Source organism: Triticum urartu, chromosome 2A, assembly GCF_056163025.1.
Source record: "Triticum urartu cultivar PI428250 chromosome 2A, HENAU_Tu73, whole genome shotgun sequence".
NCBI classification, from domain to species: domain Eukaryota; kingdom Viridiplantae; phylum Streptophyta; class Magnoliopsida; order Poales; family Poaceae; genus Triticum; species Triticum urartu.
Window position 1 is genome coordinate 688941750 of NC_141874.1, and position 27448 is coordinate 688969197.

At 48.1% G+C, this 27448-nt stretch overlaps 1 protein-coding gene across 1 annotated transcript; it reads left to right on the forward strand.

Annotated features, from left to right (window-relative positions):
- Positions 1-18574: 18574 nt before the first annotated feature.
- LOC147986759 (uncharacterized) lies at positions 18575-21016 on the forward strand. The gene is made up of 7 exons (XM_087540140.1): positions 18575-18820; positions 19533-19727; positions 19809-19982; positions 20073-20456; positions 20546-20698; positions 20789-20851; positions 20942-21016. Exons 1-7 carry the CDS (start codon positions 18575-18577, stop codon positions 21014-21016), a joined length of 1290 nt encoding a protein of 429 aa, XP_087396266.1.
- The last annotated feature ends 6432 nt before the right edge of the window (positions 21017-27448 follow it).

The window sequence follows — 27448 nt, forward strand, 5'->3', positions numbered from 1 at the left end:
CCCAAATTTCTTGTCTTAGATTTGTCTAGATACGGATGTATCTAATACTAAAATGTGACTTGATATGGATATTTTGGGACAGAGGGAGTACTTTATGAACATCAATGCTACCTTTTAAGAGGGTATATTTGCCTCAGTAACTTGTGTTATGGATATTGCATGTAAACCCTCTGCTCTCATGCCTTTGAAGACATGTTCTAGTGTCTTTGTTCACTCATTTCTGTGCGTATATGTAGTCATATATGGAGTATAATATCGAAAATCATCTTATATTTCTGAACGGAGGTAGTAATGAAATATGGTTTCTATTTGAATTAGAACCAGGTCCGCGATGGAGATGAAGTTCTCAAAGTCATGCCGTGTGAACTGGAAGACCTGATGATGAGTTCTACTATTGAACTATCCAGCTGGTGTGTCCTTGTCGCCACATGTCCTGAACTAGTGTTTTCCTGTAGCATTGTTGTCAGGCGTGTTCTCGAGGCTGTACTTGACAACAACAATTTCCTGGCTGTGCCTTCGATTATGAAGGGTGTGGTTCTTGTAAAGCTTCCCAACAAATCTGATGCGGCCTATCTTCATCATCATGTTTATGAGTGGAAAGACCACTCTGTTAGGTTCTCCAAGGTTGACAAGATGGTGATGGTGCATGTAGACATCTCACAGGAAGTCCATGGCCTAGTCAGTTATGCGGGGTTCATCCCGTAGGTCGGTGGCAAAAAATAGTCTGTAGAGTTTAGTTAGTGCAACTTTGCTTGTCTGTAGTAAGTACTATTGTTCAGTACTTGATTTGTGTTTGTGAACCCTGTATTGTTTATTAGTACTGCCGCTTTTGGTGGGTGGTCAGTCCTGAGAACGGTCTATGTTAATGTTTGTCCACTCAATTCAGTCTGTATATTTTGAAGTATCCATATCATATTTTTTGTGAGGACGGTCTATCAATTATGGTTACACTCCAATATCTATATGCATTGCAGGGTTTATCGCACCCACCAGGATTTCCAGCCCCATGGATGTTCGGTCCATACGATTTGTCATGACCTTTGGACTGTCCTGCTTGTGGGAGTAGGCGGGGCCCCTGCATGCCACGCGTAGTTGGACGATCAATCTTCTGTTTAGTACTTCAACATAGTGATTTCCTGGTAAGGATTCACTCGTGTCACATTAAGTAAATCTTATTGATTTACTGTCTAAATCTTATTGATTTAATGTCATGTTTTCTTTCTTTTCCTGCAATTTTACTTTGCAGGTTTCACTTCTTATGTTGTGTCAGTAACGAAGGCACCGTCCATCACTTATATTACTGGAAAAAATTGGATCAGTCTGTTGTCTGAGTACAAGCTGAATCCCTATGATGAACTGCAGTTTGGTTTAACAAAAACACCACAATTAGTCCTTCTCGCATTTAAAAGAAATGAAGAAAAAGACTGGATCACGGTCATGGATCCTAGTCAAGTTAGAAAGCTAATCATAGCAGACCAGACACGATCGCCGCTGTCTCGCACAGATCAAGCACCGGCAGTTGATCTAGAACTGACAGCGGCAGCAACTCAGTCTGATCCAACTGAGGATTGGGCACCGACCGCATCAGCGGATCAGTCTGATCTACCGGAGGATCGGGCATCGACATCGGCACCTGCTCCGACACCGGCACCAGTTCTACAAGGAGCACCATCTCCGGCAGCAGCAGCGGCTTTGGCACCTGCACCAACACTTGCACTTGCATCTGCTCCGGCCCGTGCAGTTGCACCGGCAACAGACTGGGCTGCAGTTCACACTTCATATACCAAAGTCCTTACAAAAACCGACATGTCCACCTTCTTGGTAAGCATTGGCCGCCCAAGTGCTTCGTTCTTTTTTCTTTCCATGTTGTTTCACATGATTCACTGTGTTGATCTAACTGTTTGGGTATGTCTTCTTGTTTGCAAACAGAGAATTTCTAGAGCAATGAGGGAGTCGTTCAACAATCCGGGCGACCGCGGCCAAGTTTCTCTTACCATGTGTAGCCTTGGTGTGAATGAACCTGCTCAATATACCGTAAGTACAAAGGATGGTCGCATGATGATTGATGCTAAAGGATGGTCAAGGTTCAAATCTAAATCATATCTTGCGGTAGGGGATGATGTCAAAATCGAACTTTCTCGGCAAGGAGAGCTGGTCCAAATCAACTTTGAAATTCTTCAGTAGCAGCACGCAACTGCCAAACTGATCTATCCTCCGAGAGATTTTGATGTAATAATCTGGCATGGTGAAACAAGTGTCCTGTGTGTATAAGTAGTACGACAGTATTATTTATCACATGGTATATCATTGATAGAATTGCAACTCTGATTGCTGGTTAGGAACTGTTGTTCGATTTCATTCCAACAGCTGCCGTGCTTTATTCAATTTTGTGTATTCACCTTGCGACAGCATCTAAAACCAGCACCGTACCAATCGCTTGCAATATGAAAAGCGCTGAGGTAGAACACATGGGCCCCCAAACATGAAGGTCGGCCTGCGGCCCAAAGTCCAGAACCGTGAGCCTATTTGAGTATTATATTCTCAGCCGAACCCCCATAAAAAAGCAGAACCCCCATAATGCCCGTGCATTGCAGAGGGAGTATATTTCTCGGCAAGGTGAGCCTGTGATATAAAAGATTTGTATATTTCTTTACAGAGGGAGTATCTCTCTGTCAAAAAATATATTTATGTGTAACTAGTTACTCCTTTCTTTCTACTTCCTTTCGCTGATATGTGGGGCAACCGGCAACGGGGTCCACGTGCCATATGCACAAATTAGAGTGCACAACTTCATGGTAGACACACCCCGGTCGTAGCGCCGCAGTAATGCCCAATGAGCCGTCAAATCACAACCCCCCTTTCCAGCTTTAGCAGTAAGCTGGACGGACAAAGCGGCAATATTTCACTGGGCCTGAATCCCCTTCTCCCTCGTCTGCTTGTTCAGAGAAAACCCCCTCTCGGCGATTGCATAGGGTTTTCTCATGGAGAACCAGGTACAAATTCTTCATCCATCCCCGATAAACCCAAGTCACTTGGTCGCAGGTAATCCTAGGATGGCAGCCGCCGCCGTGGATGCATTTTCTTCCTACTGAATCTAGTGTGTTGCATTTGCAGTGCCCAAAGTGCGAGTACCCTACAGGTTTCTGCGCCCTCGGCGAGACGCCACACTTGTTCCTTCTCATCCTAACACAACATTTTGAAACGCGCATAGTATGTTCCTAGAATCCTCTTTTCTATCCGAGAGGGTGGGGTTTTTTTGAACATGCTGTGTTCTCATATTATTTTTCCTGCAGTGTATTATTTGCTCTGCCAGAACACATGTACTCAAGATGCTCGGCCTTGCCATAACTGAATACACTATTTTAATGGTCACAGTGAAGACAAGCCATGGATATAAGTTCCGTTGGTTCATGAACCAAGAAGATCGCTGCTTTTTTATGGCCGAACTTGATAAACTTTCTCAAGTGTTATAGACTGAAAGTTGGCGCACGAATGTTGATGGAAATAGCAGAACATGGTCTCATCTTCACTGCGATCTTCCACCCCGACGTCGTTCCAATTGTTCATCCATGTTAGTTTTGTATCTGGTTCTTACTTGTTGCCTCGATTACTTATCAATCCACCTATTCTGTCTAATTAATCACAATTTAACTTTAGAAGTAGCAACAAATCTCTCACGAAGATGCTACTTCTAACTAATATTTTCTTATAATTGGTGGCACGTGTAGGTTTTTTCAGAGTTAAGCAGTCTGCTCGTTTGTTACTCTGTAATAACTCGGCTGTTACTAATGGCACTGAAGTTGACTAGATCGACATCCACAAGTTCCTACACTTTATTGATCATCTTGAGGTCCTTGTGGGGCGTTTCAATGGTGGAAGGCCACGTGGGATATGTGTGCCACTGCTGCACTCGTTGAACAGGTCCAACTATGTCGAGAAACTTATGGTACGAGCTATTTTCTGTTATATATGTTGTTCATAAACTATTGCTTAGACACAGTTTTACAGCTGTGATCTTCTTGAAACAGGAACTGCCGAGTTCTATTGTTCCTATACAGATGCCTGACCATGGTCGGGTCAGACTTGCGCTTGGTCACAACATGATGTTTATGTCGACCTACTCAATTCCCCTTGGAGGTGAAAAGATACTTATTCATGGGTGGTCTCAAATAATGAAGGCCCGTCCATCTTGGAGAATAGGACAGAAGATTATGTTCATGCTTTTCCATGGCTCTAAAGCAAATATCCTGTTTATTGACCACGTTGTGAGATGAAGCCGCTTTCAGAAGGTTGTGGATGCGCGGGGTGGCGCCTGGGCCTTGTCCTGGGGCTTGGCGGCCTCACCCTTGGTTAACTATAGGCAAAGTAGCACTGTTCGAGGCGTGCTTTGTACGATTGAACCTGTATAAGTACTCATACTGCTTTCAGCTTTGGTTGTTAAGTGCCTCTGCTGGTTTCAGTTAAGGTTGTTAAGTACTCCTGCTGCTTTTATAGTCTGTCATGTTTCTTCAGTCCTGTCTTCCTCCAGCCGCCAAAACCAAACTAGCACCGGCGGGGCCGCCTCCTTTCGCCTCCCACGGCTGGCTGTGCCTCAGCGCACGCATCACCGCCCCACCGTCTCCTAAATCGTTAACGCCGACGTCCTCCGCGCGCTTTGGTGCGCTCGCCGCGGCGCCGCCCTCTCGCATTGTCAACATGGTCAACAAACAACAGGAATCGACAGAAGTACGTGGAGAGGATGACAGTAGGGGCCCACCACGTCAGCATATGGAAAAATAAAATGCTTCCTCCTAGTGTTTCCCTGACATCTGGGACCCACGACATTGTGAGCGTATATAGTCAATAGACAAGAGAACAGCACAAGACCGGCTGACACCTGGGACGTAGCTACTCGAGAAGTATTTTTTGTTTGGTATTGTTGAGACGGAGCAGGGTTTGAACTGGGTTGTGGCCCGTCTAGCCCAGGCTTATATTTTATGTTCACCATGTGACCAGCCCAGCTATTTTTTCTTTGTGGAAATGAGCCCAGTTTATTTTTTCTGAAGAATACCCAATCCAGGCCTACTTATTTTTCTATGCCCTGATGTGCTGCAACTCTTTCAAGACGCCTGCAAATCTTGAAAGTAATATGAAATGGGTTGTAAATATAAAAATAGATGAAAAATTGGCAATTACTTTATAATTTCTGAATTTTATTACATTTTCAGATTCCTATATCACTGGGCATTAACCTAATTTAAATATATCTTCAAAGTACTTTAAATCTGGCTGGACATTTCGGTATTAAAAATAGTTTGGGACCCACAGAAATATGCGAAATTAGCCCTGGCCAACAAAAAAAAACGACTGCAATAAATTGCATAAGAAGTTGCCATGAGCTATATATAAATTATAAAAAAAAGAGGGAGTGGTCTGACTTGTGGGCCTGTTTAGTTTACGCGTATGCAAGATTTTTTTAGTTATTATATACGTCAACAAACGATTCTAGCAGACGTAACCGTTGGATGTCAATCCAATGGCCGTCGTGTTTCTTCAATCTCTGATCTTCTTGCTCCAGCCGCCAAAGCAGCGCCGGCGGGACCGCCTACTCCCGCCTCCCGTGGCCGGCTGTGCTGCCGCGCAGGCCTCAGCGCCCCGTACTACTCCCACCGCTGGCCAGGGCATCCCTCTACTCACCCACACCCCCTGTTATTTTGCGGCGACGGCAGCCTCACACCACAGCCGAACCGGTGAACGCTCGTACTCCTCTCCGCGTGGGCATCCACTGCCGCGTCTTCCCCGGCTCCGCGTCGTCCCCTTCCTATGCCTCGCCGTCGTCCACCGCCCTGGTGCTCTCGGCGCGGCGTGGTCAATGTGGTCAACGACCGACTTCCATCGGAAGAGTACTGTACGTGGAGAGGCTGGCAGCTGGGTCCACGACAGCCGCAAGGAAAGTGCCTCCTTATTACGTGGAAAATAATTATTCCTCCACCTGACAGCGGGGACCCACCGGACGGACCACCATTATTTTGTGAAAAAAATAGTTTCCCCCTGACTGCTGGGACCCATCGAACGGGCCACCATATTTTGCGAAAAAAACGTTCCCCCGCTGTCAGCTCGGACCCACCGGAAGTGCCTCGTTATTACGGACAAAAAATGAATACTCCCCCGGCTAGCTGGGACCCACCTTGGCGGGAGGCTGACTTGTAGGCCTACTAAGTTGACGGGGATGAAGGGCTTTGTTAACTTAGTCAATATGAATTATTCTAGCTCCAGTGACCGTACAATGTCCATACAATGGCCGTAGTGCTTCTTCAACCTCTGGTCTTCTTGCTCCAGCCGCCCGAAGCAGCGCCGGTCATGCCACATGCTCCTGCCTCCCGTGGCCGGCTGTGCTACCGCGGAGGCCTCACTGCCCCCTACTACTCCCACCGCTGGCCAGGCCCTGCGGGGACGGCAGCCTCACACCGCAGCCGAACCAGTGAACCCTCGTACTCCTCTCCGCGCGGGCTTCCACTGCCGCGTCTTCCCCGGCTCCGCGTCATCCCCTTCCTAGGCCTCGCCGTCGTCCACCGCCGTGGTGCTCTCGGCACGGCGTGGTCAATGTGGTCAACGACCGGCTTCCATCGGAAGAGTACTGTGCGTGGAGACGCTGACAGCTGGGTCCATGGCCGCAGCAAGGAAGTGCCTCCTTATTACGCGCAAAATAATTATTCCTCCACCTGACAGCGGGGACCCACCGGACGGACCACCGTATTTCGCAAAAATATGTTTGCCCCTGACAGCTAGGACCCACCAGCTACATCTTCGCTCGCAAGGAAGTGCCTAACAGTCGGGACCCACCTGGTCGAAGCATATGTAGCGTTGTCATTCTGGTCGCGAACGTGTACGTACATATATACTGGTCGATGTAGAGGCGCGCACGTGTCGTAGTAGAGGCGCGCACGTAGCATGTACACGTACGTACATCGGCCAGGGTGCAAGAAAGAAAATACGGCCACGTATGTGTACATACGGGCGGGGTCTCGAATGCCCACTCACGCATATGTACGCCCAGGGCTCGTGTACATGGCTGGGTCGGAACGGAGAAACAGCATCGTCGTCGTGTTCATGGGGAGGCAATGGAATGCGTCGTGTTCATGGGGAGGCAACGGAATGCATCGTATTCATCGGGAGGGCTTGGACGGAACAGGTGATGGAAACGAGGCCTGGCGTATCGCAGAACGGAGGAAACGGCCTTGTGTTCGACCGGCCACATTTGAAATGGGATCCTGTTCCTCAGGTGGGGTCTGGCGTACCGCAAAACGGAGGAAATGGACCTCCTACGGTTGAAACGGGGGTCTTGTTGATCAGGAGGGGTGTGGCATACCGCGAAACGGACGAAACGGACTTGTGTTGGAGCGCTATGGTCGAAACGGGGGTCCTGTTCATCGGGAGGGGTGTGGCGTACCGCAAAATGGGACTCCACGGGATATTGTTCATCTCCACCGTCGACCCCCTCCAGCCTCCACGAGCTACTGTTCATCCACCGTCGAACTCCTCCAGCCTCCACCTGTGACTGTTCATCCACGGGCTCCTGTTCATCCAGCCTCCACCGCGCGCTACTCCACCGGCTACTATTCAACCAGCCCTCTCCACGGGCTCCTGTTCAACCACCCCTCCACGGGCTACTGTTCATCCTGCCCTCCACCGTCTACTGTTCATCCTGCCCTCCACGGGGTGGTCCTGTTCATCCAGCCCTCCACGGGGTCCTGTTCATCCAGCCCCAACCGGCTCGATTGATCGGGGTCCTGTTCATCTAGAGGCAACACCACGGGGTCCTGTTCATCCACCCCCACCAGGAACTATTCATCCAACCCCCCCGCAACGCTCACTGTTCATCCAGAGGCAGCATCGATCGGCTTCAGTTAGCAGCAATAGCGAAGGAATCGCTCGATCGGGTTCAGTTAACAGCCATCGATCGATCGCTCGGGTTCAGTAACGCGTAGCCTGTAGTGCAATCACTCGGGTTCAGTTAGAGCCCAACGCCTCGCTCGGGTTCAGTTAGAGCCAACGCCTCGCACACACGTGCGTACGTGTACGAGAGAAGCGCGCATCGCTCGGCCCCCGACCTCCCACCGTAACCGGGAACTCCCCGAAATTTTCCTCGCCCTCGCTTCTACCATGGTTTTTTCCGTCATGGACCCAAAGAATGTCATGCAGCTGCATCTCCAGCCCGCCCAGGACGAAAAGCCCATTTTCTGTCATGATTGTTTGTCATAGAAGTAGGAGCCCACCACATCTATGATGATATCGGGTTTTGTCACAATTATCGTCATAGAAGTGTCATATGTATGGCAGAATTTTTTTTTCGTTCGGCCCAAAATGTCATGGATGTGTCTTTTTTTGTAGTGATATCGCATCACAACATGCCCTGCAAAAACAAGTTAGACGTCTTCTACTTTGTTGTTGCAAGTTTACGTAGCTGCTACGGGCTGAGCAAGAACCGTTCTAACGTACGCATCAAAAACCACAATGATTTTTTTGTCAAGTGCGCTGTTTTAACCTTCAACAAGGACCGGGCGTAGCCACACTTGATTCAACTAAAGTTGGAGAAACTAACACCCGCCAGCCACCTGTGTGCAGAGCATGTCGGTAGAACCAGTCTCGCGTAAGCGTATGCGTAATGTCGGTCCGGGCCGCTTCATCCAACAATACCTCCAAATCAAAGTATGACATGCTGGTAATCAGTATGACTATTATCGCCCACAACTCATTTGTGTTCTACTCGTGCATATAACATCTACATATAGACCTGGCTCTGATACCACTATTGGGGAACGTAGCAATTTCAAAAAAATTCCTACACACATGCAAGATCTATCATGGTGATGCATAGCAATGAGAGGGAAGAGTACCCTCGTAGACCGTAAGCGGAAGCATTATGACAACGCGGTTGATGTAGTCATACGTCTTCACAATTCGACCGATCCTAGTACCGAAAGTACAACACCTCCGCGATCTGCACACGTCCAGCTAGGTGACGTCCCACGAACTCTCAATCCAGCTGAGTTTCGAGGGAGAGCTTCGTCTGCACGATGGCGTGATGATGGTGATGATGAAGCTACCGGTGCAGGCCTTCGCTTAAGCACTACAACGATATGACCGAGGTGGATTATGGTGGAGGAGGGCACCGCACATGGCTAAACGATGTCAAGTTGTGTGTTCTAGGGTGCCCCCTGCCCCGTATATAAAGGAGCAAGGGGGGAGGCCAGCCGTCCCTAGGGCGCGGCAAGGAGGGGAGGAATCCTCCTCCTAGTACGAGTAGGATTCCTCCTTTCCTAGTCCTACTAGGAGGGGGAAGGAAGGAGTGGGAGAGAGGAAGGAAAGGGGGGGGGGCGTCACCCCCCTCCTAGTCCAATTCAGACTCAAGGGGGAGGGGGCGTGCGGCTTGCCCTGGCAGCCCCTCTCTCCACTAAGGCCCATCTAGGCCCACTAGTTCCCCCGGGGGGGGGGGTGTTCCGGTAACCCTCCGGCACTCCGGTTTTCTCCGAAATCACCCGGAACACTTCCGGTGTGCGAATATAGCCATCCAATATATGAATCTCTACGTCTTGACCACTTCAAGACTCCTTGTTATGTCCTTGGTCATATCCGGGACTCCGAACAACCTTCGGTACATAAAAACATATAAACTCATAATACCGATCATCACCAAACGTTAAGCATGCGGACCCTATGGGTTCGAGAACTATGTAGACATGACCGAGACACGTCTCCAGTCAATAAACAATAGCGGAACCTGGATGTTCATATTGGCTCCCACATATTCTATGAAGATCTTTATCGATCAAACCGCATAACAATATACGTTGTTCCCTTTGTCATCGGTATGTTACTTGCCCGAGATTCGATCGTCGGTGTCTCAGTACCCAGTTCAATCTCGTTACCGGCAAGTCTCTTTACTCGTTCCGTAATGCAACATCCCGTAACTAACTCATTAGTCACATTGCTTGCAAGGCTTATAGTGATGTGCATTACCGAGAGGGCCTAGAGATACCTCTCCGATACACGGAGTGACAAATCCTAATCTCGATCTATGCCAACTCAACAAACACCATCGGAGACACCTGTAGAGCATCTTTATAGTCACCCAGTTATGTTGTGATGTTTGATAGCACACTAAGTGTTCCTCCGGTATTAGGGAATTGCATAATCTCATAGTCATAGGAACATGTATAAGTTATGGAGAAAGCAATACCAATAAACTAAACGATGATAGTGCTAAGCTAACGGATGGGTCAAGGCAATCACATCATTCTCTAATGATGTGATCCCGTTTATCAAATGACAACTTTTTGTCCATGGCTAGGAAACTTAACCATCTTTGATTAACGAGCTAGTCAAGTAGAGGCATACTAGTGACACTCCGTTTGTCTATATATTCACACATGTACTAAGTGTCTGGTTAATACAATTCTAGCATGAATAATAAACATTTATCATGACATAAGGAAATATAAATAACAACTTTATTATTGCCTCTAGGGCATATTTACTTTACCATCACCGTCCAGCAAGCCTACGATGGAATTACTCATGCACGGCGGTGAGCATCATAAAATTGGTGATGGAGGAAGGTTGATGATGACGATGGCAACGGATTCCCCTCTTCGGAGCCTCGAACGGACTCCAAATCAGCATTCTCGAGAGAGATTAGGGCTTGGCGGTGGCTTTGTATCGTAAAACGCGATGAATCCTTATCTTTGATTTTTTTCTCCCCGAACGTGATTATATAGAGTTGGAGTTGACGTCGGTGGAGCCTCTGGGGGGCCACGAGACAGGGGGCGCGCCCCAGGGTGGTGGGCGCGCCCCCACCCTCATGGACAGGGTGTGGGCCCCCTGGTGGTGATTCTTTCTCTAGTATTTTTTATTAATTCCAAAAATATTCTCCATTTATTTTCAAGTCATGCCGAGAACTTTTATTTCTGCACAAAAATAACACCATGGCAATTCTGCTGAAAAGAGTGGTAGTCCGGGCTAGTTCTATTCAAATCATGCAAGTTAGAGTCCAAAACAAGGGCAAAAATGTTTGGAAAAGTAGATACGTTGGAGATGTATCAATCATTTGTGGAACGATAGGAGGTGGTCGATATCTTCCATGCTAAGCATGTTATCCTCAGGTCGAGTGTTTATTCACTTGCCATCGCACAAGGAAATGGGCGGTAATAGGGATGCCCAGTCCCAAACTACAAAATACAAAAAGAGTTCGTCTCTTACATTATCAAACAAAAACTCCCAATGGAGTCAAAACCTTTACTTTCTACTTGGGGACTGCCACTAGCGTGCTTAGCATGGAAGGTGTTGATAACTGATGGTCATGAACTGAATGAGAAGGGTGCATGTCTCAAAATTTCATTTATCTCTGTTTTAAAATTTGAGCTCTGGCACCTCTGCAAATCACTGCTTCCCTCTGCGAAGGGACTTTCTATTTATTTTTATGTTGTGTCACCACCTTCTAAACACAAGCGCCAGAAACTGAGTAGAGCACAACTGTCATGATTTATGCATTGTGTATAGCTAATGCTGGGTGCATCATGACTGGATCTTTTCTACCTTGAGTTACAATGTTTAGTCACTGCTTGAACTTCGGAGCTGCTCTGCATTTATGTTTTGCGGTCTCGGAAAGGGCTAGCGAGATACCATTATTGTCATATTATATCATGGTTGTTTTCACAACATGTTGCTCTTTGAGATATCTTATTATTGCTCGCTAGCTGATTATGTCATTGATATGAGTCATTATAATCTTTAAGAGTTATTGTTGACATGGTTAGTTATAATGTTGGCTGAAAACCTGGGTGTTGTTTAAGCTTATTTATGCAAAAAAGAGCAAAAGAGTTTGTAGAAGTTTTTCTCTCACTTTCAGTTTATCAATTGAATTGCTTGAGGACAAGCAAAGGACTAAGCTTGGGGGAGTTGATACGTCTCCAATGTATCTACTTTTTCTCACGCTTTTCCTCTTGTTTTGGACTCTCATTTGCATTATTTGAATGAAACTAACCCCGGACTGACGCTGTTTTCAGAAGAATTACCATGGTGTTATTTTTGTGCAGAAATAAAAGTTCTCGGAATGGAACGAAACTTTCTGACAATTTTTATGGAATAAATAAGGATTTCTGGAGCCAACAACCACCAAAGAGGGGCCCCTGGTTGGGCATGATACGTCTCCAACGTATCTATAATTTTCGATTGCTCCATGCTATTATATTATCTATTTTGGATGTTAATGGGCTTATTTTTACACTTTTATATTATTTTTGGGACTAACCTATTAACCGAAGGCCCAGCCCAAATTGCTGTTTTTTGCCTATTTAGTGTTTCACTACTGGAATCGGCTACTTTGCCATCTGCCAGCTCTTTGCCGTCTGCTAGCTGACGGCAAAGAAGCTCTTTGCCATCAGCTACCCAAAAGAAGACGGCAAAGAAATGGCTGATGCCAAAGAATGTCTTTGCCATCAGCCAGTTCTTTGCCGTCCGCTAGCGGACGACAAAGATTCTTTGCCGTCAGCTGGCACACGGCAAAGAGGGAGGTGGCCCACACTAACGGGCTGATGAGCGAAAACCTAACGGGGCCCCTCTTTGCCGTCCGCTAGCAGACGGCAAAGAGTAATAAAGCGAACGGCAAAGGGGGGCGGACGGCAAACATCTAGGCTACTAAAGGCTGAGCCCCACCCCCCGCCCATCTCTGTTTCTGTCCCCCTCCTCCCCGACGACCAACGCCACCCGCCGCCGCCCTCGCCACCCACCGTCGCCCCCTTGCCCCACCTCCCCTTGCCCCGTCGCCCCATCGTCCCATCCAGCCGCCGCCGCTGCCACCCGCCACCGCCCCTAACCCCACCGCCCGTCGCCCCCAGCACCCGCCACCGCCCCAGCGCCCCATTGCCCGAACGACGCCCCCCGGTGCCCCGCCGCCCCCACCACCTGCCCGTCGGCCCCTGCGCCCGCGCCGCCCGCGCCGCCCCCGGAGCCAGGCTCGACGTCGCCCCTGGAGCTAGGCTCACCACGGGTCCCCTGCGTCAGCGCCGCCCCCGGAGCCAGGCTCGCTGCCGCCCCTGCGCCCGACCCCGACCCGCCGGAGCCAGGCCCGCCGCCGCTGCCCTAACCGCGGCCGTCCACCACCACCCCTGCCCCCGGAGCCAAGGTGAGCATTTTATTGTTTTTTTCTACTGTTTTTCTTTGCTGTTTAGGTTTAATTAGGTTATTGATAGGTTTAGGTTAGTGGTTGGTTTAGGTTAGTGCTAGATTTAGGTTTAGATAATTAGAAGAAGAAAGTTGAAAAAAAGAAGAAGAAGCAGAAGAAGAGGAAAAAGGAAAAAAGGAAGAAGAATAAGAAGAGAGTTGAAAAACGGAACAATATAGAAGAGGAAAAAGGAGAAGAAGAAAGAAGAAGAAGAAGAAGAAGAAGAAGAAGAAGAAGAAATAAGAGGAGGAGGAGGAGGAAGAGGAGGAGGGAGAAGAAGAAAGAAAAGAAGAAGAAGAAAGAAGAAGAAGAAAGAAGAAAGAAGAAGAAGAAGAAGAAGAAGAAGAAAGAAGAAGAAGACCCCGACACGCCACGCCGACACCCCGACCCCGACTCCCGACCCCTGACACCCCGACCCCGACATGCCACCCCCGACACCCTGGCCCGACACCCCGACCCCCGACACCCCGACCCCGACCCCCGACACCCCGACCCCGACACGCCACCCCGACACCCCGGCCCGACACCCCGACCCCGACCTCCGACCCCCGACACCCCGACCCCGACCCCCAACACCCCGACACCCTGACACGCCACCCCGACACCCTGACACCACACCTCGACCCCGACACGACACCCCGACACCCGACCCCGACCCCGACCCCCCGACACCCCAACACCTGACCCCCTGACCCCCAACCCCGACACCACACCCCGACACCCCGACCCCGACACCACACCCCGACAACCAACCCCCTAACCCCCTGACCCCGACATCCCGACCCCGACACGACACCCCGACCCCGAAATAGCACCCCGACTCCGACACGGCACCCCGACACCTCCCGAAAAGGTGTTCTTTGGCCTTCCAGAGGCCGATGGGGTCATATATTTGTGAATTATTAGTTAGGTTATATTTTTTTCAATTTTGTTATGAAAAACATCATATATAATTGTGTTGATCGGGTAGTTTTAAATGTGCAGTTGTTTCATCGCTGCGAGGTTTGGTGTTCGACGACCTCGCCGTGCGTCTGACGAGCTCTGCCCCTTCGTTCATGGGTGAGCACAAATGACATGTCCTCCTCCCCCATTAATTATTTGCTCTATATGTGTCTTGAATCATCAGTATGCGTAACCAATATGTGTCTCCCATTCAAAAGCATCATGGTTATAAATATGCATGCATTTGCATATTTATAACCTTGATTCTTTCGAATTGTCCAACACTATCCATGGGCAGCCCGAGTATGTGTAGATTGGGTTCGTTTTCCCATATGCTTTGCTCTGGATCCGACGCATAAATTTCGTCAGTGCCTCCCCTGTTGTTCTCCGGGTACACATCCTCTCTGTTTATTGCAGAGACATGTATCAGGAGAACAGCGGGGAGGTGCTGCCGAAATTTTGCGTCGGATCTGGAGCATAGCATGGGAAAATGAACCCAATCTACACATACTCGGGTGGGATTAGGACCTATCATTACCTATTAGAGTGTAGGTTGCATGGACGTAATAAAATTGACAAAGTAGATCAAATGATGAATATATACATGGTGAATTACATATATAATTGTTGTGTGTCCAGTAGCTCTGAAAGTCAAGATGAGTGATCATGCGTGGATGTATACCGGTCACACTGGTCAGAACAAATGGAGTGCTGAATGGTTCACAAAAACCAAGGGGTTTGTGCAAGCCGCATTTGCAAATGGCTAGAGGAAAACCTGGTGCCCCTGTTTGCGGTGCGACAATTGGGAAAAGAGGATAAAGGCTGAAATGGGCAAACACCTGCAGAAGAGTGGTTTTACGCCCGATTATACGGTGTGGACATTTCATGGTGAGTCTGCCCAACGTGACCGAGCTGAGGTGGATCGTCGTCGCACCGACGAGCATGGTACTGGGATGGAAAACATGGTGCAAGACTATGATGATGCTCGGGATTCGGACGAGGAGATGCAGGAATCTGCAAAGGCCTTCAATGAAATGTTGGAGTCTTCAAAACGTCCGCTCCACGAGCACACTGAGCTTTGTCAGTTGGATGCCATCTCACAAGTAATGGCTCTGAAGGCTCAGTTCAACTTGGGAAGAGAATGCTATGATGCAATTATGACAGTATTTGGATGCTTTCTACGCAAAGGCCATGTAATGCCTGCAAACCTGTACAAGTCGGACAAAATCCTCCGTGCATTGAAGATGCCCTATGAGAAGATACATGACTGTGAGAAAGGATGTGCCTTATTTAGGCTTGACTATGTGGACTTGAACTATTGTCCCATTTGCAAGTCTTCCAGATATATTGTGGTAGACAACGGTATGGGTGAGAAGACACATACCAAAATCCCCGTTAGTGTTCTTCGGTATATGCCAATCGTACCAAGACTTCAACGTCTTTTCATGGTCGAAGAGACGGCCAGACAGATGACATGGCACAAAACCAGCAAAAGAACCGAACTAGATGCAGATGGGAATCTGATGATGGTACACACATCGGATGGTGTTGCGTGGAAAAAGTTTGATGAATTACATGCTGACAAAGCGGCAGATCCGAGGCATCCTCGAGTCGGCATCAACACGGATGGGTTTAGTGTGTTTGGTATGACGGCAGCCCAATACAGTTGTTGGCCCGTATTTGTCTTTCCACTCAATCTCCCCCCGGACAGATTATGCAAAGAAAGAACATTTTCCCGACGTTGATAATTCCAGGGCCCAACTATCCGAGGAAAAATATGAATGTGTACATGCAACCACTTAAGGACGAATTGCAAGAAGCCTGGGATAATGGGTTCAAGACATACGACGCCTATAGCAAACAGAACTTCATAATGCGTGCCTGGTACATGTACTCGACGCATGACTTGCCGGCGTATGCACTATTCGTTGGCTGGTGTGTGCATGGAAGGTTCTCGTGCCCCACATGCAAGGGAGCTCTTGAGTTGCATTGGCTTCAGTCCGGTCGCAAGTTTTCTTGCTTCGACATGCATAGACATTTCCTGGATCCTCGCCATAAGTTCAGGAAAGACAAGAAGAACTTCATCAGAGGTAGAGTTGTCAAAAACTCTGCACCACCTGCATTGACAGGCCAACAGACCCTGGATCAGTTAAACGCGCTCGAGCCAGATCCACAGCATCCAGGGTACTTCAAGGGGTATAATTCTAAGCACGCCTGGACTCACAAAACATGCTTATGGGATCTGCCTTACTTCAAAGACCTCCTTTACCCACACAACATCGACGTGATGCACACTGAGAAGAATATCGCCGAGGCACTTTTTGGTACATTGTTCGGCATAGATGGGAAGTCAAAGGATAATACTAAGGCTAGAGTCGATCTGGAGGCGCTATGTGATAGGCCGTTACAAAAGATGAAAGAACCGAAAGGAAAGCAGAACTGGACGAAGCCAAAGGCATGGTTCAATCTTGGAAGGCCAGCTATGAGGGAAATTATCTTGTGGGTGCAACAACAGTTGATGTTCCCCGATGGGTATGCAGCGAATCTAAAGAGGGGAGCGAATCTTGATAAATTGAAGATATTTGGCCTCAAGAGTCATGATTGGCACATATGGATTGAGCGGGTAATGTCGGTGATGTTGCGTGGCTTCATCCCTGAGGATGAATGGCTAGTACTGGCAGAACTCGGCTATTTCTTCCGGGTTCTTTGTGCGAAAGAACTATCGCCTGGCATGCTAGAAGAAATGGAAGAGTTGGTGCCGGAGTTGATCTGCAAGTTAGAGAAGATCTTTCCACCGGGCTTCTTTAATCCAATGCAGCATTTGATTTTGAATCTCCCGACCGAGGCAAGATTGGGGGGCCCATGCAAAATCATTGGTGCTACCCAATTGAGAGGATGCAGAAGACACTTCGAGAAAAATGTAAAAATAAATGTAGAATTGAAGCATCGATGGCTGAGGCATTCATCACTGAGGAGGCGGCAAACTTCGTAACAGCACACTACGAAGCCAAAAATCATCATTTGCATAATCCGAAGCCTCGGTACAATGCTGACGACCTTAAAAAGGGTGGATCCAACCTCATCCTATTCAAAGGGAATCTCACACCAGCCAGTGTTTCACATCCAGTATCTTTGGATAACGAAGAATGGCAGACCATTTCGTTTTATACCTTCAACAACCTGATAGAAGTGCGGCCGTACATCGAGTAAGTTCTCGGTACATTGTTTCGCAACTTCTATTTCCTTTGAACTGCTCTTATTCCTGGATATGTCATATAGTCGATACGTCGCCATATTCTCGTATGGAGCGGTGATCCAAAAGGATTCCATCGAAGAGTATGAGCTTCTCGCAAAGCAAGGAGGCGGCTATCCCGGTTTCATCTCTTGGTTCAAACAAACGGTAATTTCTATTAGACAATTTCATTTCATTTGCTAATTTGTGCGTAATGCAACAATCCTTTCATATTAAACTTGTAGGCTAATTCAGAGTCTATGGACATTGAATTGAGACAAGTCGCTAATGGTTTTGACTATAAGGTCCGTTCATTTGACAAGTACGACATCAACGGGTATCGCTTTCGTACCTATGGCAAAGAGCTATCTATGGCCGACCGAAAGTCTACAAATTGTTGTGTATCTGCTATCGGCGAAGGAGGTGCCGAGTATTATGGGAGAGTTGAAGCAATATATGAACTTCTGTTCTATGGTGAAAACCCACCGAATGTCGTAGTCTTCAAATGTTATTGGTTTCAGCCGAAGGAGACTAGAAGGACTCATGAACATATAGGGCTAGTTGAAATCAACCAAAGCACCCATTTAGATGTTCCTGATGTCTATATTACGGCTCAATAGGCGACCCAAGTATTCTATCTATCATGGGCCTGCCAAACTAATCCAAATCTGAAAGGTTGGGATGTCGTTTATGAAGTGCCGCCACGTGCTATACTTTCTCCCCCAAAGGAAGAGGGTTATGAACCTCACATTAACCCAGACACATATGAAGGAGAATTCTTCCAAGAGACACGTCTTTCCAAAAAGCGTTTCAAGAACCGCTATACTTCACCCCAAAACATTGAAGTAGACAGTGACAGTGAATCCGACATCACCCCAGAGGAGGAACAAGAAGAGCTGGAACAAGAAGAGGTTACTGCTGCGGATGACCTATCAATGCTTGACCGATTACATCAAGGTGGCCTTGCACATGTTGATGCCACTGAACCCTATGAGCCCATCATTGATTATAGTGATGATGATGATTATGCATTTATTGATGATACTGATCGAGATTACTAGTAGTGTCAGGTATTCAATTTTTTTATGTTGTACTTGATGATGATACACTTAAGTGATATACATATTATTATTCATGTCTCGGTAGTTTTTTATGTTGTACTAATTTTGTTTATTCTTTGTCATGGCAGGTGTTGAAAAATGGTGGGCGCTCGGGAGCGTGCCGAGGCCCCTTCTTCGTCGGCGCGTGGTGTGAGGTCTTCCATTCCACACGCACCTCTCCGCCGAGCGTTGCTAGACAGTATGGCGACACCGCCGGGCCCTTCTTCATCGACCGCGGTGCCCAGCAGGGGACGAGGTAAGAAGAAGAGAGGAGGTGGAGCACGTGGTCACGGGAGAGGAGGTAGGGTGACTGCTACGGCGCCTTCCTCGCCGCCACCCCCAGCTGTTTCACCCGAGCACGTGACTGCTAGGGTGGACTCGTCTGAGGAGGAGGCTACACGGACACCGGTCCACGAGCCTCCGATCCACGGGTCTTCGGCCCACGAGCCTCGGGTCGACGGGCCTTCAGCCCACGAGACCCCGGAGGAGCACACGTCTGGATGGGGTACCTGGCCGGATCAGCCTGAGGAGCCAAGTGGCCATGCTGATGATGGCGGGGAGCCGACTGATATTGAGGAGGAGAGGGGCACCGTCTACCAGCGTGGTTGTACACGGCTCCCATCCGTGCCGGTGACCCGCGAGCAGAGGTGGTTGATTTTCCCTGATGGGGAGAGGTAAGTGCATTTAATATTTTTGTACCTTCTGCATTCATGTTTCTTCAAATAACTAATGCATTGGCCTTGTCATGCTGCAGGGGTTGGGACCACCATCATAGTGTCCACTGGCCCAACTCCGTCCTTGGAGTTCTTTGTCGGCAAAACTTCCCGGGGTTTGTCACGTTGCCTGGTGAGGGTCAACTTCCAGAGCTTGGATTGAGTTGGGAGCACTACTTGGCTGCCTCAGCCCCGCCGGGTGAGATTATCGACGGTGTCTTGTGCAAGACGAGGGTAGACGTGGTGATCAGAAAGTTCTGGGTAATTTCTCCTTTACACAATTAAAAATCTTCAACTAGCTAGTTATTAATTGTACTAATCAATATTGTCTCATTTGATTGCAGACATTCTACAGGTGTGAGGAGGGATACGAGGAGGAAGTGGCAAATGTTATCGGTAACGTCTGCAAGCGCCTACTACAAAACTTACGACACGAGGCTCGGGTGCAGGCTGTTCGAGACTACTACACCTCGCGTGGTATCAAGAAGACCAAGCCGGCGTGCCGCGAGAAGTTCTTGAGTAAGGAGCAGTACATGAAGGTAATTCTTAAGGCCTTGTACTTACTTCCTTCATTTAGTAATTCATAGCCGTAGCGCTCAAGTTTCTATTTGCTAACTTAGGCCCCTCCGAGATGGTGTGCGGATCGGATGGATTGTTGGGAGGTGTTGGTCAATGAGTGGTGCTCAAATGAATGGTTAGCCCTCCACAACGATTCCAAGGACAAACATGCACAAATGGAAGGTGTGCCACACCATCAAGGCAGCTCCAACTTATATCAGTTCGGGCGGAGCTGGGTATGTGGTTTGCTTCATGATTCATGCAATTCATTCATCATGGTAGCTTGAGCCCTTTAATTACTAATTTACGTTGTTTCTCTCTTTCAGGCACGCTACAATAAGGCGGATAAGGTGCCAGAGGTGTACGACCTCTATGCCATGGCCCATACTGCCTCTTACAAGAAAGTCAAGGCATTCTCTCCGTCTGACCTCGATGATGCAAACAACTTCACCAACATCTCCGCCCACGACAAGCTCGTGCAATATAGAGACCAGGGGAAGGCAAGGAAAGGGGAGGACTTTAACCCGAGCAACGGTCCCATTGATCCAGAGCTGGTGATGATATCTGGTGGCGGGAGGTCCCATGGCTCCATAGCCATAGGAGATGGACTTATCCGTTGTCCTAGCACTCTCCCGGAGATCAAGGCGTGCCAGTCGAGCTCCGCTCCTGAGATAAGGCCTCGTGAACGGCCAGTCCAACTCGCCATCAAGGTTAGTTATACATACTCAACTATCTTTCTCCATTACATTGTGTGCACTTCCATCAATGATTACAAATGGTCATGTGAGTGGTGTTGCAGGCTGCTATACAGAGTGAGAGAGATAGAACGAAGAAACTTCTGGCGGAGGCGGCGGAGAGGCAGCGGGAGTTGGAGGAGAAGACGACAAAGATGCTGGAGGAGGAGAGGGAACGGAATGACATGCAGGCAAGGGCCATGTACGAGCTCCTTGTGGTAAGTTTCTTCTGCAGATTACTTGCTAGTCTTAACATTTGAGTCTCATTACTAACTAGTATGACTCTGCTGTGAAAACCAAATGTGCAGTCTGTGTGCGAGAAGTCCGGTCAGACCACTCCGCTGATGCCAGTGATTGCTCCTGGGAGCACGGTGAGTTTAATTTGAATTGACATTACTTGCTAGTCTTAACATTTGAGTGTCATAATGCTAACGAGACATTGGAAATGATCTTTGGTGCAGCTTAACTCCAGACACGCATCGCACGATCCTTCTTCAGCTACCGGCACGAGCCAGCCTGCTCCTACACCTCCCTGATCACGGTAAGTTTCTCTAGTGTTTTGCTTAACAAATGCATAAAGACCTAGACTTAGCTTTATTTCCTCCAATATGCTTACCATAATGACCTAGAGTTAGCTTCTTTTCCTCCAAAATGACTTAATAAGCTTACTGACCTCATAAACCATCCATTTTACCTAAGTTAGCTCTAAAACGATCTGTACTTAGCTTACTTATGTCAAAAATTGCATAATTAGCTTAGTTAGCTCATAAACGATCCATTTTACCTAAGTTAGCTCTAAAATAACCCATTTTACCTTAGTTAGCTTATAAGTGATCCAACTTATCCAAGTTAGCTCTAAAATGACCCATTTTACCTAGATTAGCTCCTAAATGATCCATTTTACCTACGTTAGCTTTAAAATGACCCATTTCACCTAGGTTAGCTCCAAAATGACCCATCTTACCTAGGTTAGCTTATAAATGATCCAGTTTATCCAAGTTAGCTCTAAAATGACCTAATTTACCTAGAGTAGCTCCTAAACGATCCATTTCACCTAAGTTAGCTAAAAACGATCCATTTCACCTAAATTAGCTCTTAAATGACCCATTTCACCTAAGTTAGCACAACATGATCCATTTCACCTTAGTTAGCTCAAAAACGATCCATTTCACCTTAGTTAGCTCATAAACGACCCATTTCAACTAAGTTAGCTCATAAATGATCCATTTCACCTAAGTTAGCTAAAAAACGATCCATTTCACCTTAGTTAGCTAAAAAACGATCCATTTCACCTTAGTTAGCTCATAAACGACCCATTTCAACTAAGTTAGCTCATAAATGATCCATTTCACCTAAGTTAGCTCATAAATGATCCATTTCACCTAAGTTAGCTCATAAATGATCCATTTCACCTAATTTAGCTAAAAAACGATCCATTTCACCTTACTTAGCTAAAAAACGATCCATTTCACCTTAGTTAGCTGAAAAACGATGCCCTTCACCTTAGTTAGCTCATAAACGACCCATTTCAACTAAGTTAGCTCATAAATGATCCATTTCAACTAAGTTAGCTCATAAACGACCCATTTCAACTTAGTTAGCTCATATATGATCCATTTTACCTAAGTTAGCTCATAAATGACATATACTTCTTGTTCTAGTCTTCTTCTTCTAGTCACCTATTTCTAACTTTCTTATTTGCCATTTTGCAGATTTCATTCACTTCATGGAAGCTAGCTTGCTATGATGGAGTGCTTGCTTTTTCTTTGATGAAACTTTGCATTGTATCTAGCTTGCTATGATGGAACTTGCTATGTTGATGAAACTTTGCATTGTAATATGTATATGGATGGAACAATGTGTATGGATGGAACTTGATGGAACTTGCTTATGTATGAATGGATGAAACTTATGTGCTGGATATGTGATATGATTGCTGTTAAATAGCCCTGTGAAATATATCTATATATGTCATATATATTTGCTGTGAAAATTGTTGAATTAAAAAAACAGAAAAAAGAGACAATATGCAGGCTCTTTGCCATTTGCCACTGACGGCAAAGGGCTCTTTGCCATCAGCAGCGGACGGCAAAGAGGCCACGTGGCAGGCAACTATGCTTCCTGGGAGGCTGACCAATTTGGTCAGTTTGCCTATAGTGGCTGACGGCAAAGGCTTTGCTGTCCGCGGTAGACGGCAAAGAGCCTACAGCGGCAGACGACAAAGGCCTGCTGTGTAGTGACGTCCAACAGACATCACTGGGCGGACGGCAAAGGCCTGCCAAAATTTGCCGTCAGCGGCGGACGACAAAGCCGGCCGTTAACCACCTGACGGAGTAACAACACATTTATTGCCGTCTGCATTCTTTGTCGTCCGCTGCTGATGGCAAAGGCCCCTTTGCCGTCAGCCGCCCGAAGCAGACGGCAAAGTACCTCTTTGCCGGACCTTACTTTGTCGTGGCCTTTTGCCGTCCGCGGTAGACGGCAAAGACCTTTGCCGTCCGCCATCCATGCCTTTGCCGTCTGCCGTGCCAGACGGCAAAGTAGCTGATTCCTGTAGTGTTTCACCGAAAAGGAATATCAAATAGAGTCCAAACGGAATGAAACCTTCGGGAGCGTTATTTTTGGAACAAACGTGATCTAGGGGACTTGGAGTGGACATCAAGAAACAATCGAGGAGGCCACGAGGTAGGGGGGCGCGCCCTCCACCCTCATGGGCCCCTCGTTGCTCCACCGACCTACTTCTTCCTCCTATATATATATCCATATACCCCGCAAACATCCAGGAGCACCACGAAACCCTATTTCCACCGCCGCAACCTTCTGTACCCAAGAGATCCCATCTTTTGGCCTTTTCCGGAGCTCCGCCGGAGGGGACATTGATCACGGAGGGCATCTACATCAACCCCATGGCCCCTCCAATGATGTGTGAGTAGTTTACTTCAGACCTTCGGGTCCATAGCTAGTAGCTAGATGGCTTCTTCTCTCTCTTTGGATCTCAATACAAAGCTCTCCTCGATTCTCTTGGAGATCTATTCAATGTAATCTTCTTTTGCGGTGTGTTTGTCGAGATCTGATGAATTGCGGGTTTATGATCAAGTCTATCTATGAACGATATTTGAATCTTCTCTGAATTCTTTTATGTATGATTGCTTTATCTTTGCAAGTCTCTGCAAATTATCAGTTTGGTTTGGCCTACTAGATTGATCTTTCTTGCAATGAGAGAAGTGCTTAGCTTTGGGTTCAATCTTGCGGTGCTCGATTCCAGTGACAGAAAAGGAACCGACACGTATTGTATTGTTGCCATCGAGGATAAAAATATGGGGTTTACATTATATTGCATGAGTTTATCCCTCTACATAATGTGATCTTGCTTAAGGCGTTACTCTGTTCTTATGAACTTAATACTCTAGATGCATGCTGGATAGCGGTCGATGTGTGGAGTAATAGTAGTAGATGCAGAATCGTTTCGGTCTACTTGTCTCGGATGTGATGCCTATATACATGATCATGCCTAGATATTCTCATAATTATTCACTTTTCTATCAATTGCTCGACGGTAATTTGTTCACCCACCGTAATACTTATGCTCTTGAGAGAAGCCACTAGTGAAACCTATGGCCCCCGGGTCTATTCTCCATCATATAAGTTTCCCGTCTACTTTATTTTGCAATCTTTACTTTCAATCTATATCATAAAAATACCAAAAATATTTATCTTATTATTATCATCTCTATCAGATCTCACTCTTGCAAGTGGCCGTGAAGGGATTGACAACCCCTTTATCGCGTTGGTTGCGAGGTTCTTATTTGTGTGTGTTGGTATGAGGTGACTCGTGCATGGTCTCCTACTAGATCGATACCTTGGTTCCCAAAAACTGAGGGAAATACTTGTGCTGCTTTACTGCATCACCCTTTCCTCTTCAAGGGAAAACCAACGCAGTCCTCAAGAGGTAGCAGGGCACAACCCACCAGGGCGCGCCCCCCTCTCCTGGCGCGCCCAGGTGGGTTGTACCCACCTGGTAGCCTCGCTGACGACCCCCCTGATACTATAAATTCACATATTTCCAGAAAAAATCAATGAAAAAAAATTAGCACGATCCACGAGACGGAGCCGCCGCCAGGCCTTGTTCTTCCTCGGGAGGGCAGATTTGGAGTCCGTTTGGGGCTCCGGAGAGGGGGATCTTCGTTCTTCGTCATCACCAACTCTTCTCCATCGCCAATTCCATGATGCTCCCCACTGGGAGTGAGTAATTCCTTCGTAGGCTCGCTGGTCGGTGAGGAGTTGGATGAGATTCATCATGTAATCGAGTTAGTTTTGTTAGGGCCTGATCCCTAGTATCCACTATGTTCTTAGATTGATGTTGCTATGACTTTGCCATTGAGGGACTCCTGGATTAGGGGGTCTCCGGACAGCCGGACTATATCCTTTGGCCGGACTGTTGGATTATGAAGATACGAGATTGAAGACTTCATCCCGTGTCCGGATGGGACTCTACTTGGCGTGGAAGGCAAGCTAGGCAATACGCATATGTATATCTCCTCCTTTGTAAACCGACCTTGTGTAACCCTAGCCCCCTCCGGTGTCTATATAAACTGGAGGGTTTTAGGCCGTAGGACAACATACAATCATACCATAGGCTAGCTTCTAGGGTTTAGCCTCTCTCATCTCCTGGTAGATCAACTGTTGTACTACTCATATCATCAAGAACAATCAAGCGGGATGTAGGGTATTACCTCCATCAAGAGGGCCCGAACCTGGGTAAACATCGTGTCCCCTGCCTCCTGTTACCATCCGCCTTAGACACACTGTTCGGGACCCCTACCCGAGATCCGCCGGTTTTGACACTGACATTGGTGCTTTCATTGAGAGTTCCACTGTGTCGTCACCATAAGGCTTGATGGCTCCTTCGATCATCGTTAGCGATGCGGTCTAGGGTGATGCTTTCCTCTCCGGACAGATCTTCGTATTCGGCGGCTTCGCACTGCGGGCCAATTAATTCGCTTGGCCATCTGGAGCAGATCGACAGCTACGCCCTTGGCCATCACGTCAGATTTGGAAACTTGAAATACACGGCCGACATCCGTGGAGACTTGATCTTCGATGGACTCGAGCCCATGTCGGACGCGCCGCATAGTCGCGACGAGCATGACGTAACTCTGCCGTCGGACAATGTTCGGGAGATCGCATCCGCAACTACCCCGGCCATCAATCCGGAGCAAGTCGCGCCATCCGAGAGCGGAGGGATGGACCCCGCCATGGAGGCAGCACTGTCAGTGGCGATAGAGCCAGATACTGACTTCACCCCTTACGAGAGCCGTGTCGCCGAACCACTGAATTCATCTCCGGCCATGGACTCCGAGCCGCTCACATCCGTGCCCGTCGAGTCCGACTGGGCGCCGATCATGGAGTTCACCTCCGCGGATATCTTTCAGCACTCACCTTTTGGAGATGTGCTAAATTCATTAAGGTCTCTCTCCCTCTCAGGAGAACCTTGGCCGAACTATGTCCGGCTAGAATGGGATGCAGACGACGAAGAAATTCGCTGCCCAACCCACCACCCACTTAGTAGCCACTGTCGACGACTTAACCGACATGCTCGACTTTGACTCCGAAGACATCGATGGTATGGACGATGATGCAGGAGACGAATAGGAACCACCGCCCTCAGGGCGTTGGACGGCCACCTCATCATATGATATATACATGGTGGACACCCCCAAAGAAGGCAATGGCGACGAGACAGCGAAGGATGACCCCTCCAGGAAGCAACCCAAGCGCCGACGTCAGCGGCGCCGCTCTAAGTCCCGCCATAGCAAGAGCAGTGATACTGGCATAGGAGACAATAACACTCCGAATAGCGCCGAAGACAACAACAATCCCCTCCAGCACGGTGTAGAGCGAGAGGACGAACAAGCTAGCCCTCCAGAGCAGGCAGTAAACGGAGAACCGGAGGAGGACAATTACATGCCTCTCTCTGAAGACGAGGCGAGCCTCGGCGACGACGAGTTTATCATGCCTGAGGACCCAGTCGAGCAAGGGCGCTTCAAGCGCCGGCTTATGGCCACGGCAAATAGCCTAAAGAAAAAACAGCAACAGCTTCAAGCTGATCAAGACTTGCTAGCAGACCGGTGGACCGAAGTCCTTGCGGCCGAGGAGCATGAACTCGAGCGCCCGTCCAAGAGTTACCCAAAACGCAGGTTGCTACCTCACCTCGAGGAGGAAGCATTGAAACCTCATTCACCAGTGTACGATGCGGCTGACCAGCCACTACGCGGCCGAGCCAGAGAGGCATTTCAGCCTAAAGTTCAGACCGCACCCCGTCGCCACTCAGTCAAAAATACTAAGGCCCGGGGCAACACAGAGGACCTGCGAGACATCTTGGACAGTAAGGCAAAAATCGCAAGGTCAATATACGGTACACGGGAACGTGCGCCCACACGGGACGATGATCGTTGCGTCGGATACACCAAGAGTAAATCTGGCGGGGCCGAATACAGCAGACAAGACTCATACGAACTACCTCGGGATATAGCCCGGCACAGAGGTGCCGCACACCCCCTATGCTTCACTGATGAAGTTATGAATCATGAATTCCCGGAGGGTTTCAAACCCGTAAATATCGAATCATACGATGGCACAACAGATCCCGCTGTACGGATTGAGGATTTCCTCCTTCACATCCACATGGTTCGCGGTGATGATCTACATGCCATCAAGTACCTCCCACTAAAACTCAAAGGACCAGCTCGGCATTGGCTGAATAGCTTGCCAGCAGATTCCGTCGGCAGTTGGGAGGATCTGGAAGACGCATTTCTTGACAACTTCCAGGGCACTTACGTGCGGCCACCGGATGCTGATGACTTGAGCCACATAACCCAGCAGCCAAGGGAATTGGCCAGACAATTCTGGACACGGTTCCTAACTAAGAAAAATCAAATTGTAGACTGTCCGGATGCAGAGGCCCTAGC